We start from the raw sequence: 14,293 nt of genomic DNA, 5'->3' as shown, positions 1-14,293 counted from the left end.
GTAACAAGTTACAAATAGGTGTAAATTTTACCAAGTATTTATTTTCAAAGTAAAAAAATTTCAGATGTTTAAACATTGCATCAATAGTAGTAAACAATAATTTCCAGCATAATTTCAGGATAAAGTATATAAAGTAGTTTCATTAAAATTGTTTTATTTAATAAGTTTTACATATAGTATTTATAACATCTAATATTTATTACTGTTTCAGGTTGTGGGCCAGAAGATCCAAAAGGCCAAGACAACTCCAGAGACAATCACCTGTAAAAGAACAATAAACATTAAACAGGGACACTACTTTTATTATCACCAATGCTTAATAATAAGTCAATAAAATCCTAACATCCTATCTTTTAAGATAGGATCAGCAAGGCCTATCCCTTCCTCTGATTTCAGTGCAGAGCTTGTTCCCTGAATGGGAACATTACATCCACCACTTTAGTGCCCTCAACACATTGTACATATGCTTTACTCAAAGCACTGTACAATGCATGCCAGTGTAACGGGGGGTGGGGGAAACAGCTCTATCTTGTCCATTATTCCACCCCCCAGTTAACTAACGAGGCCGGGGGAAACAGCTCTCTCTAGTCCATTATCCCGTCCCCAGTTAGCTAACTATTCTAGAGCACCCTCCAGAGTTCCTAAGGCAACCTCTCTCGTTCAACACCTTGTAACCTAGGTATTTGACTACCTAGGTGCTAAGACTACAAGGAGCCGTAACTGGATCAGCTACCCGAAACTCTAGAGAGAACTCTAGAATACAGAATCATTGCCACAAACGTAAAAGAGAAAACGAAAGGAAAGAAATGAATAGTGAAGTAATTAGTGAGGGTTTGGGGTGAGAGGGAGAGAGGTGGGAGGGGCGAGGAGGGTCATTAGTTGAAAGTGAGAGTTTAGAGAGGGGTGGAGGGAGAGGAATAGATAGGTAGTAGTAGAAGAGTAGATAGTAGAAGACGAAATGCTGCCACCATCCATTCATGATCATTACATACAAGACAAGGAATGGAACTTGCCTGTATCACAAAATTCACCAAAGTGTTATCATGAGTTCATTATTAGTAGTTCATCTTTATCATGTACTCATTCTAAACCATGAAACCAGTAACTACAGAGGCTTTCTCACCTCAACTCAAAATCTCTAGGGAACAAAGTTAAACACAATTTAAATAATAAATTCATAATTATATTTCACATGAAGTATCATAATTTAGCAATTCAATTAAAATGTTCCAGTTTAATATGCAAAGTGAGTCATCATCCAAGAATTCGAGAACCCTACCACTTGACTGCCCCTGATCATCACACAACATATGTAAACACGACCAAGTCACCTTACTGCTCAACTCACCAAGTGTCTCTGCCTATAGCTGGATAGAGAGGGGGGGGGGGGTCTGTAGTTGACAGAGACTCCCGCCCTGCCGGCCGACAGCCTCCCTGCTCTGCTCGTCTGCTGTTCTCTTGATTAATGCTCCTTTCTGGATAGCTCTCCGAGTTTATATTGGGGAACCTAGTAGCTAACTCCGCCCACAAATAGATAGCCTCCGGCACTACCAAGCCACTCCTTAAACGTCGGCTTGTTTGAAGGCTACCAGACTACAATTAAGAGCTTAGCGGAAGCAAGGTGAAATTCTCATGATCTGACCTCAGGTCACTTGAGGTCATTAACGCTTTGAGGTGTGAGATCTCAGGCAGACAACTGGCGCCTCTCAGATCCTTGTCTGTGACTCATGTACTCTATATATATTTTAAATAAACTAACTCAAACACTTTTACAGTGTTACATCAGGCACTAAAGTTTTAGATGCATCCACCCATTCAGCAAACAAGCCCTGTGAGAATTAACAATGTAACCATTGTTAAGGGTCCCTAAACCTAAGCAAATCTAGTCCATCTATTAGATGGGTAGTAGAGCAAAGCTCTGAAAAAGCCATGCCAGGAAAATCTGCAGGACTGCCTGGTCCCCTTTTATGAAATGGGGTAGGATCAGTACAAACTGCATCAATCCCTGTGGGTTGTAACAGTAGGACATGGTTACACACCTATAAATGGACTAGATAAGAGAATTAAGATTAGGTCATTGATATAGCTAAAACATCAAATTCAAACTCACCCACTTTTGTAGATTTCCTTTTGCAGAGTAAAGGAGCCTCACTCCAAGCCAGTCCATGCATCATAATCACTTTCACCTGAAAAAATATTTCAACAAATTAATTTCAGATTTAAAGCCAATCTTGCTTTACTTTTCAAATTAGCATTCAGTACTTTACAAATTCAGATGGAAAAAATTTCTTTAACAAATTTACCTTTCCTACATATTCTAGTAGCAGTAGTAAAGATCTAATTTAGCAATATAAATATATATGGAATCAATTTGCCAAGTTTCAGTAAATGTCATTTGAGAAACTATCCAAAACTGCACTTCAATGGCAATTTACATTTATCTTTAGCCAATGCTATATTGTTTAAGTTAATACTATTTTACTTTTATGCAAATCTATTCAGATTAACCTTTACTACAACTCACCTGATTCTGTTTAACTCTTCCAACTGACAGAGGGACTTCTGGACTTTCCAAACCACATTCTGGAAAACTATATAAATTTAAAACCAAGCTAAAGTAAACATTGAATATTTTTTTTTTTACTTTCAAGGGAAAAATACCATCACTTAGAACAAAACTTTTCCTGCCATTAACTTTGACTCATGATTACCCTTAACAGTGTTATACATTTATAGATTAAAGCGTATTTAACAAACATTTAATGTTAACTAAACAAGATTTATATTTCATTAAAATTATTAATAAAACACCCTCAACTATGCTGTTTAAGATCTAATGCCCCACATTGCAATTTTCACAATTTCAACATACCATTCTATTAAATACATTCCTGAAAGGACTAAACTTGCACATATTGTACCCACTAGCCTAAGCCTAGACTTCCATACCCTAATATTTAATAGGTTTTTAGCAATTAACTTCTACCCTCTAATTCCAATGTACACAACACTACTTACTGTAGATCTGCAAGTATTTTCCTGCAGCTCTTTGTTGCCAGGACCTTCCACAACCTGTCATGTGAACAGTAAATATTACTAAAAAGTTATATGCATAGCGATGTTATTTTGTTCATACCTGAACCACCAGTTTAACAGTTGCTGTTTTAAATGGCACACTAAGTATCTTTTTGTCCCATCTTAATTACAAACAGAGCTATAGTCATTTCAAGTCAACATCCTATACAAATTTTATTTTCCAACAACTTTAGTCATGAACATTTTTCTGGAACATTGCAAACAAACTTTAATTTAAGAACCATGTATAACATTTGAATAAAAGCAATACAAAACATATATACAATTTATTCTTTTGCAACCACTGCTTACTACTAGGACAAATTTATTCTGTTGAATTATGTACCAAGCTTTTTAGTCTGAAAATTCATAATTAACCCAACTATACTACCAAGACAATGTGATTTTACTAAATTTAGTAATTTTCTCCCCCCCCCCCCTTTCCAACTGTTCAGTGTCAAAAGGGAGGGGGGGGGGGTGTCCATTTACTGTACCACTTACATTTTAGTGTGGGCTTCATCCACTTAGCTGGAACATTTGTGCCAGCTGCTGGTAGGGGAGGCATACCATGTGCCAATTCAGGAAGCTTTCCACGTTCCTCACTGCATGTCAGCTCAGGACCTCACTACCATGTTGGGAGGCAGTTGAAGACTAACCAATCAACATCCCAGGCTGGAGAGCAGTGCCACCTCGGGGAGAATTTACCACCTGCAAAAAATTTAATACTCTTAACAATCTACAACATCTATCTCATCTTTACCTAGCCTCCAAACCTTACATTTGTCAGCATTAAACTGCATCTGGTAGTCTTAACCATTTCAAAACTATATAGGGCATCGGTATTTTTTATTTGCCAATTCGGCAACTATTGCAGTCTAAACCATAATCTTGCGAATAACCGAGGTCCAAGGAGAGCTTTTAGGCACTACTTACAACACTTCCTCCAACTTAACCCCATTTATACTAATTTCCTTTGGTATAGCCATGACCTAATCAACTTCAGTCAGCATTCCCAATGATCCGAGCCCCTATCAATTTTGCGCCACTATCAAAATCTCTGATGAAGTCAAGGTACACAAAATCACAAACCTTATCACCATTTCCTCAACTATGCAACCTAATCCATGAACATTTAGTAATAAAACTATGCGATTCATGTATCTAGTCATGTTTCTCAAAAAGTAGAGAAATGGCACTTGCCATGTTAGATTCTAGTAACTTTCCTCACAATAGACCAAGCTAATTGGTCACTAACTTAAGCGTTAAAGTTAACTCAAACTTTTCCTTTAAAACTTGCTATATTAGGAACTTTCCACGACCGGCCTTTACCAGACATAATTAAATAGGGTAAAAACTGTATATTAAATGCAGTAAAACTACGGTAAATTCAATATGATAAACTTGCATTCTTTAAGCAAGTAGTAAGTGAACTAAACTAAATGTTAAGCACCTTGGCAAACCACTTCGTTCTATTCAATTTCTTTATTTAATCACTTTGTCCGGCTAGAATTTTTAGATTAGATTAAAGGAACACCCTCCCTGGTAACGGCTGAACTAGTTAACCAAATACAAATATTTAGGTAAAATACTTTCATAAAACCCGTCTACTTCCCCCACCAGTAGACTTGTTCAGCTAAAGGCATAATGTAATGTTCCACTTTAGTAAATAAACACTTAAAAAAACACTACCCCATCTGTGTAGTTACCGGTTACCTGACATTCTACGCTTAAAATAACCCATCTATTCCCCATAGTTGTTCGATATAACTTACCTCTCACCCGCTGGTCGAGTACACAGCAGTATATATCCTCCTCCATCACTCACCGCGTCGATACTATTTCACTCGTTCCGCAAATTGCCTCAAATCACCTGCGTTGTCCATAAACATAGAAGAGCAACTGACCGTAACACCCGTATAGAGATCATCATATAACGTGGGAACATTAGTAGTACTGCTGTCAAAACATAGATGGCGCCAGGACAAACGGTAATTCCTCCAGGAACATTCGGGTGGCCTCCATGGGCCTTTAGGGACGACCAGGAGGCCTTTTGGGCCTCCAGGGGGACCTCCACGCACCTCCACAGATATCCAGGGAGCCTCCCTCCCGGAGATATTGCATATCTCTTACCTAATTTGTATTATGAAATATGACATGATAGTGCGTTACAGACTTCAGTTAGGAAATAATTGGACTTGTAATGTGATTACTGATCCATCTGTATCCCAGTCATTTTACTATGTTAATTTTATGTAATTTATTCTTAAGCTTAATAACATTATTTAAATGTGCTAAATTTCCATTTATATATATATATATATATATATATATATATATATATATATATATATATATATATATATATATATATATATATTTATATATATATATATATATATATATATATATATATATATATATATATATATATATATATATATATATATATACATTTATATATATATATATATATAACTTTAGAACACTTTCCCACCAGGAGACTCGAACCCTAGCCAGCACAGAAGCCTTCCAGCAACTGGCATAACAGGTACGCCTTAACCCTCTTCACCACCTGCTCAGACCCTTAAAAGAGATGGTAATTTCGGAGTATTTAAATACACCAAAGATCAACACCTCCCAAGAGCACTAGAGCAAGTGAGGGGTCATTAGACGTTATACTTCACTCTCGTGTTTAGGAGAGTTGTGCCTTAAGCATAGACACTGTGTCTTCCCATATTAACAGGGACTTGATGAAATTAACGTCTAAATGACCCCTCACTTGCTCTAGTGCTCTTGGGAGGTGTTGATCTTTGGTGTATTTAAATACTCCGAAATTACCATCTCTTTTAAGGGTCTGAGCAGGTGGTGAAGAGGGTTAAGGCGTACCTGTTATGCCAGTTGCTGGAAGGCTTCTGTGCTGGCTAGGGTTCGAGTCTCCTGGTGGGAAAGTGTTCTAAAGTTGTATACTTCACTCTCGTGTTTAGGAGAGTTGTGCCTTATATATATATATATATATATATATATATATATATATATATATATATATATATATATATATATATATTATGTTTCCAAATTTCTGATGATATACAACATATTGTGGTTTATAATTAAGTTCTTATTAATAGTGATCCTGCATCAAAATTAACAATGTTCAAATTCGGTTTTGTATGTTAAAATTAACTACATTTTTATGTTAATTTCTTTCTGTAAATAATGATGATAAAGTGCAATAAAGGTATGATTGAGACAATGTTAAATCGTTAAATCCTAAATATATCTTGAGTCTTATACTTGAAATATTAAATGAACATATAGTGTGTAGTGTAGTGTTTCAATTATTATTAAGAGGGAAGGGTTGGGGGTAATGGTTCATATGTCCACATTCGAATGCCCCTCTTCCCAGGACTGGGGGTGCGGGAGTGTACAATAAACTATACCCACCTCCGGCAGCAGCTTGTCGAAGGCGGAAGTGGAGTCTAGGCCGTTTGTCATGAAAATTATAGTGTGATGGCTCTTATTTTTATTATGGGTACATAATAAGATTATGCCTTTATTCTTAATTTATATTACAATGCTGGTAAAATACACTTCTTGATGAGTATGGAGTACAAATGAACTCATTTTGTACCCTATACTCACAGGATGAGTATAGGGTACACAATAAACTACCACTCACATCATGGGTATGGGTTGCACAAGAAACTATCGGAGAGCAGAGTATGGAAAGCAAAGTAAACAAAGATTCACACGATGAGAAAGGGTTCCACAATGTCCTATGACTCACAGGATGAGTATGAGGTGCATAATAAATTACCATTCATAGGATGAGTATGGGTTTCACAATAAACTAAAGGTAACAGGATGAGCATGGGTTGCACAAACTATTGGTAACAGGATGGGTATGGGTTGCACAATAAATTACTGTGCTAGGATGAGTGTGAGTAGGATATATATATAAACATATTGTGGTTTATAATTAAGTTCTTAATAGTGATCCTATCCTGCATCACAATTTACATAATATATATATATATATATATATATATATATATATATATATATATATATATATATATATATATATATATATATATATATATATATATATATGTATATATATATAATTAGGAAGTAATGTTTATTTGGGTAAGTTGTCAGCTTATATGAACTAATAGCTAGTGTGGCTTGTATATGGGGTACATCCGGTGTCTTACCCTCGACGGTACCCTCCTTACCCTTATCCGCAGCGGTACCTTTATGGTCAGGAAGCCACGGATATTTACAATGGGGCTCGGTCAGTCAATATGATTCCTTTGACATCACTAAACTAACTCTTATGTATTCTGTTCTCGTATTGACAATTTGAATGACATCAAGAATATTTTGAATATCTTCTGATATAGATGGTGCTGTAGTTGATTGTTGTTCATGACAAGTCCAATGGGTCATTAGCATCGCTCAGATTAGTGGGAAGAAATTCTTGCTGCAACAATGTGTGTTCTCAGAGCTAACTAGGGTAACTAAAATACTTATTTCCTAAATAAATACTTTAATTGTAAATATTTGAAAATATATGGTATGTATCAGAATTTCTGACGATATAAAACATATTGTGGTTTATAATTAAGTTCTTAATAGTGATCCTATCCTGCATCATAATTTACATAATATCTACTTCTGTTTTGTGTATTAAAATGACTACTTTTTATATTAATTTCTTTCTGTAAATGATGATGATGATGATAAAGTTCAGTAAATGTAAGTAAGAACATAAGAATGAAGGTAACTGCAAAAGACTTATTGGCCCATACGAGGCAGCTCCTCGTATGGAGCTGCCTTTGATAAGTAATTACCAAAGAAGGCACCAAGCCGGGAAGGCTGTGTAGCACAATCAAATAAGTCAACTGCTCCTGAAGAGGACGGTATTACTTACAGTTTACTGAGATTAGTCTCACAAGTACCAGGTAATCCACTTTTAGTGTTGTACAGAATGAGTTTAAGTGAAGGAGTATTACCTGATGATTGGACAGTGTCATTGTTCCCATCCCCAAAGCACACTCAGATAATTATAGACCCATATCTCTAACATAATTTTGTCTATTAGCACAGTTTTCGGCGTGAATGCATTTTGGTTCTACAAGGTAGCCAACTCCATCAAAATATTAAATATGTACCCAACTCAATTAACGATTAATCAACCAATTACTCCATGGGATAACTTGGATCTAGCAGTTGATTTTGTAAATGCACCCAAGAAAGATAATGTACACTCTACATTATTAAAACAGTTAACACTGTGAAGCATCACTGAAAGTACTCAGAATATGGGTAACGATGTGTATCAGTGGTATACCGACGGTTCTGTAGAAGAAGGTGGACGATGTACCGGATGTGCATGTAATATATTTGAACAATCTTCTCTCTTACATACATGAATGAAGCGCTATGCTAAACTGTGTAATTACTATTTGAGTACTGGAACACTTGATGATATATTGAACTTGTACCCTAGATTGACGATGTAACGTATCAATTATACAATGAATGTATGTGATGTAACTCTATAACCTGAGCTTGTGAAAGCACCTTAATCACCTTCAGTGATTAAGTGCTTAATTGCACACTAGTTTCTCTATCAGTTATCTCACCTTGTCAGAGTAAAAGAGACAAATATATGTGTATGTATGTGTTCAGAATTCAATTTCACCTTTGTAAATGCACGTTAATGACACTATGTAAAAGACACATCGAACACTTTATGTAGGGCATACGTAAATCTGTGTATTTACGTATGTAGCTTAGCCTAGCATTTTAAAAACACTACAATCACCTTATGTGGTTGATTGTTCAATAAATCCCTGAACTATATGTTTAACAAATCTCTAACCCTATCAATGGAGTTAGTTTAGTTCTTATATTATGCACCCTATACCCATCTTGTGGGCGGTAGTGGAAAGGGTTAGAGTCCATGGCGGACTGAAGAAAATGTATATATGATGGTTAGCATTGTTAATGTGTGGCCACGTCTGTGGTAGAAAATAATACAAAAAAATCAAATAAAGGTATTATTGAAACTTTATACGAAAACATTAAATCCTAAATATATCTTTAATATTATACTTGAAATATGGTATACTTTGCTCTCTCCATCGTACTTCTGCACCTGCTGGCAAGTGGTTCGGTGCAGTGTGCAGGTGATGTTCATTACTGGGTGAGCTGGCAAGTGGTGCTCACCTGCCAGCTCACCCAACGAAAATTTGGTTTTTAATACACTTACACATTTATTGGGTCTTTCCTTCACCTTCATTCAAGCACTAGGGTATTACAGTAAGTGTTTTAATTATAATATTTATTAACGTTATTATTTTTAATTTTTATTATTATTAGTATTATTATTAACAGGAGAGGATCGAGTGTGTGTGTGTGGGGGGGGGGGGGGAATGGTACACATGTCCACATCCCAATGCCCGCCCTTCCAGGACTGGGGGTGCGGGGGTGTACAATAAACTATACCCACATCCGGCGGCAGCTTGTCGAAGGCGGAAGTGTAGCCTAGAGAATTTGTCATGATAATTAGTGATGACTCTTATTTTGATTATGGGTCTGTAATCCAGTTAAGCTTTTATTCTTAATTTATATTACAATGCTGGTAAAATACACTTCTTGATGAGTATGGAGTACAAATGAACTCATTGTGTACCCAAGTTCAAGTTCAAGTATGTTTATTGAGATAAGCAATAAATAAATCTCAAAGGGATAGAGTAGCTTAGGCTATTTCAACCCCCCTCTAATTCAAGTCCCTCAAGGGGCGCACAAATACTGTGACTACAAATAGACAAATAACATTACAAGAATCCAAACAAGAATTGTGAACCCTATACTCACAGGATGAATATAGGGTACACAATAAACTACCACTCACATCATGGGTATGGGTTGCACAAGAAACTATCGCGCAGAGGATGAATATGGAGAGCAAAGTAAACAAAGATTCACACGATGAGAAAGGGTTTCGCAATGTCCTATGACTCACAGAATGAGTATTAGCTGCACAATAAACTACAGGTCACAGGATAAGTATGGGTTGCACAATAAATTACAGGTCACAGGATGGGTATGGGCTGCACAAACTACCGGTAACAGGATGAGTATGGGATGCACAATAAATTACGGGTCACAGGATGAGTATGGGTTGCACAAACTACTGGTAACAAGATGAGTATGGGATGCACAATAAATTACCGCACAGAGGATGAGTATAGGGTGCACAAACTGGTTGGGTAAATGGAAATGGTTGGGTACATTTCCTTTCACCTAATGCGACTATTCATGTGTCCGGACACCGGCGATTGTGTGGTATTGGCTATTTATTTAACCATAACTTTGCATTCATTTAATAATTATATTAAGATATGTTTTCCTTGAAATGTAGTTACATTATCGTCTACATGGCTTTATTCTGACATAAAGACCTATGGCGTTACTTTGCATATATGCAAAGTAATTATAAAATTGATTGGCTTGTGTGGAGGCCTTCACACTCCCTGAGCGAGCCATCAAGTAACTATAAAAAGGCATATATCTTAACTTTCAATTCAGTTATATTTATGCCAAAGTATTAACATGCAGCTTATATTTATGTCTTTATGATGACATAGAAAACTTCGTTTATTACAATATCTAGATTAAATTAACATTGATCTTCGGAAGGTCATAGTTCCCATATCGGTAAGGAGAGCGTCGGCCATGAAGCCTTGTTTAAAGTATGAATATTTTTCCTCTCTAATAAGGTATAATCTCTGTGATGGATTCACAAAAACTATTTTATATCTGCCTTTCTGATAACATATACAAATATAATCTTTATTTGTGAATATTTGTTAATTAAGCAATATATCAGAGGGCGTGTAGGGTTCGGTGTTCAATGAACGAAAAGGACTGGATCACTGTGTACAGGAGGCTGATATGGCAGCAAACACTCTCCTGGCGACCATATTTCTTGGATAAGTCGCTCCACACAATTGTCGCTTGGACCGTCGACTTCCTATGGCGTCACCTCTCACATATTTACGTCTCATTTCGTTATGAAATTATATTATTTCAGAGAAAAAATAGGTTTGATCATGTTCTACGTGTAGCACCAACATTATAGTAAGTAAATATACCATATTTCTTCATTACTTACGTAATGCTAATACGTTTTGGGTAGTTTTGGCCTGATTTGGGATGATTGGGGTAATTCTATGGACCCCAAAGACCGGACTCTCTTTTCTAGACTACTTTTCCCTGGTCGGATTTGGCTTAACGGCTTTCTCCATAAACTAGAGGTGTACATACCACGTCCCATTCAGTGCTTTAGATGTAAAGGTTTCAACCATACCTCGAAAGGCACAAAAGACATTAAATGTGGAAAATGCTCTGGTTCCCATTACACACATTTCTTCCACCCGTTTTATCCCAAATCCTTATCCTGACCCCTTCCAAGTGCTATATGGTCGTAATGGCTTGGCGCTTTCCCACTGATAGTTCCCTTCCATTACACACAGGACTGTGCGTCAGATATACTTACCTGCTCAAACTGTGGTGGCGATCATGGCATTACATTCAGACTGTCCTTCATACATAGTGGCAAAAACTAAGGTTCTCCCTACCACCAACCTGCAATACAGTAGTGCATTGAAACAACCTTTAACTCGTCAACCGCTACCTCACACTCAACCATCTCCCCCTTCCCTATAACGATCCCTTCTCTCTCTCTGAACTTCAGTCTACCTTGGCCCTCTGTGGTTTTACGGCAGCGGGCTCGGATGACATTCATTATGAGATGCTTCGCCATCTTCCTCCTTGCACGTCTCTGTATTTACCGAGTCTGTATAACCAGGTCTGGGAGTCGTCAGTCCCTGAGGACTGGCTCGATGCCGTTGTACTTCCTATTCAGAAACCAGGGTCTCTCGGGACATCCCCTAAGGACTTCCGCCCTATTGCCCTCACGAGTTATGTCAAACTCTCTGAGCGTATGGTAAATGTTCGTCTGATGTGGTTCTTGGAACACCATCAATTTGGTTTTCGCAAGTGCCGCAGCACAACTGAATGTCCTGGTGAACTTGGAAGTCTATATTCGTACTGCTTTTGCTGCGAAGACCTCCGTCGTTGTTGTCCTTTTTGACCTGGAAAAGGCTTATGGCACGACCTGGAGATACCATATTCTGTCCCAACTTCGTTCATTTGGCCTTCGTGGTAATCTCCCACTCTTCCTCCAAAGCTTCCTCTCGTCGTTCCTTTCGAGTGCCGTGTCGTCTTGGGCCACCAATCATGGCTTCAAGTTCTCTGCAACTAAGACTTGTGCTATGACTTTTACTCGAAAGCATGTCGTCCTTCGTCCTTCTTTGTCACTTTATGGTCATCCTCTTGTGTACAAAGATTCCGCTAAGCTTTTGGGGTTAATCTTAGACACTCGTTTGTCTTGGTCGCCCCATATCTCTTACCTCCGAGTTGAATGCTCTAAGGCTCTTAACCTACTTAAGGTTTTGTCCCATACTTCTTGGGGAGCGGATAGGCGCACGCTCCTCTATTTGCACTCCTCTCTCGTCCTATCTAAACTCGATTATGGTTGCCTTTCATGTTCTTCCACTTCTCCTCCTACTCTTCGTCGTTTTGATTCTTTGCACCATACTGGGTTGTGGCTCAGCTCCGGTGCCTTTCGTTCAACTCCTATCCTCATCTTGTATGCTGACACTGGCTTCCTATCTCTCCAGGATCGCCGTGATTGCTACTGTCTTCGCTATCTTGCACGGTCCTTACAAGAACCTCTCTCTCGTCTCTGTCGTACTTTGACTTTTACCCCTCCTGTAGTGCCTGTTCCTCTTTACCACCTTCCTCTGTCCGTCCGTTTGTCTCGCTTACAAGATTCTTTTTCGGTTCGTATTACCAATGTTTTTCCTTGTATTGTTTTGTCCTTGCCCCTGTGGAGGGTCCCCCTTCTCAAATTTTGTACATCTCTGACCCGCATCACTAAAGCTTTTACCCCTCCTACAGTTCTGAAACGTCTTTTCCAACCGGTGGTCATCGAGATCCAACATTGGCTGTTTCTTATCTCCAGTAAATTTAAGTCGGTAGAGTTTTGCTGGGTTCCCAGCCATGTGTCTCTTTAAATGAGCATGCAGATGCTGCCGCTAAGGAAGCTATCCACACTTGTCCCATCTCCCGTAAAGGTATTCCTTATTCCGACTTTTACCCAGTTATTCATTCCTCCATTCTTGCCTGTTGGCAGGGTTCTTGGTCTTCTGTTACTGGTAACAAACTGCGCACTCTTAAGCTTAGTGTGTCACCGTGGCCTTCCTCCTACCACCATAACTGGCGGTGGGAAACAGCTCTGGCAAGGTTGCGTATTGGCCATACTCGCTTAACTCACAGTCACTTAATGGAGCGCTGCCCTGCTCCGTATTGTCCAAATTGCATTGTCCCGAAGGCCACTTAACCTCCTTAAGCTTTTGTCCCATACTTCTTGGGGAGCGGATAGGCGCACACTTCTCTTTACATTCCTCTCTCGTACGGTTTAAACTCGATTATGGTTGCCCTGCTTACCCGTCGTCTGCTCCTTCTATTCTTAGCTGTCTTGATGCTTTGCACCATACTTGGTTGCGCCTCAGCTCTGGTACCTTTCGTTCCACTCCTACCGTCAGCTTGTATGTTGACACTACCTTCCTGTCTCTCCAGAACCACTGTGATCGCTACTGTCTTCGCTACCTTGCGCGGTCCTTACAACACCCTCGCTCTCACCTATGTCGTGCTTTGACTTTTAACCCTCCTGTAGTTCCTGTTCCCCTTCATAAGACAACCCTGTCCACTTCAGCTGTCCTCTGACAGCTGAGTGGTGAAATATGGGGTGGAGGGCAGTGTTGTGACACATGGGGTGCCACCAACAATGGCTCACCGAGTTTTTGACAGACTCAAGTGTAAAGATTATCTTACTGTACATAAGCTTGGTTATATGCCAAACACAGGAACACATGAAAAGCACACACAATGTAACGAATAGAAGAGAAAATCCATCTGCACCTGGTGCATTAAGTGCAAAGTTCCCTTGTGTGCTGTTGACTGCCTCAGTGACTATCATACACTCATGCAGTACTAAGTGTGTTTATAGTGTTGCATATTATCTGTGATAGTGTACAGTGTATAAATAAATCGAACATGGAATATTGAAAATATGAAC

At 38.5% G+C, this 14,293-nt stretch overlaps 2 protein-coding genes across 4 annotated transcripts in view; one reads left to right on the top strand and one right to left on the bottom strand.

Moving 5' to 3' along the window:
* LOC123758724 (integrase/recombinase xerD homolog) overlaps window positions 1-292 on the top strand; it is a 57,665-nt gene extending 57,373 nt beyond the window's left edge. The window contains exon 5 of the mRNA XM_069315795.1: window positions 212-292. Coding sequence (XP_069171896.1) covers window positions 212-278 — 67 coding nt within the window. The 3' untranslated portion in view covers window positions 279-292. The remainder of the gene's footprint in view (window positions 1-211) is intronic.
* Window positions 138-11,348, bottom strand: LOC138358220 (uncharacterized). Of its 3 annotated transcripts, none has more exons than XM_069315798.1 (6): window positions 11,264-11,348; window positions 3,577-3,783; window positions 3,019-3,072; window positions 2,525-2,583; window positions 2,111-2,186; window positions 138-261 (listed from the first exon to the last, which is right to left on the bottom strand). In XM_069315798.1, exons 2-6 carry the CDS (start codon window positions 3,638-3,640, stop codon window positions 200-202), a joined length of 315 nt encoding a protein of 104 aa, XP_069171899.1. In that variant the 5' UTR covers window positions 3,641-3,783; window positions 11,264-11,348; the 3' UTR covers window positions 138-199. The 3 variants fall into 3 exon arrangements, with proteins under 3 accessions (XP_069171899.1, XP_069171900.1, XP_069171898.1); XM_069315799.1 differs by lacking the exon at window positions 11,264-11,348 and adding an exon at window positions 4,848-5,363 and having other exon boundaries at window positions 2,525-2,591; XM_069315797.1 differs by lacking the exon at window positions 11,264-11,348 and adding an exon at window positions 4,848-5,344.
* Between the last annotated feature and the right edge of the window lie 2,945 nt (window positions 11,349-14,293).

Source organism: Procambarus clarkii, chromosome 82 (genome assembly GCF_040958095.1).
Source record: "Procambarus clarkii isolate CNS0578487 chromosome 82, FALCON_Pclarkii_2.0, whole genome shotgun sequence".
NCBI classification, from domain to species: Eukaryota; Metazoa; Arthropoda; class Malacostraca; order Decapoda; family Cambaridae; genus Procambarus; species Procambarus clarkii.
The sequence above is the reverse complement of the archived record's forward strand: the minus strand, read 5'-3'. Positions and strand labels throughout refer to the sequence as shown.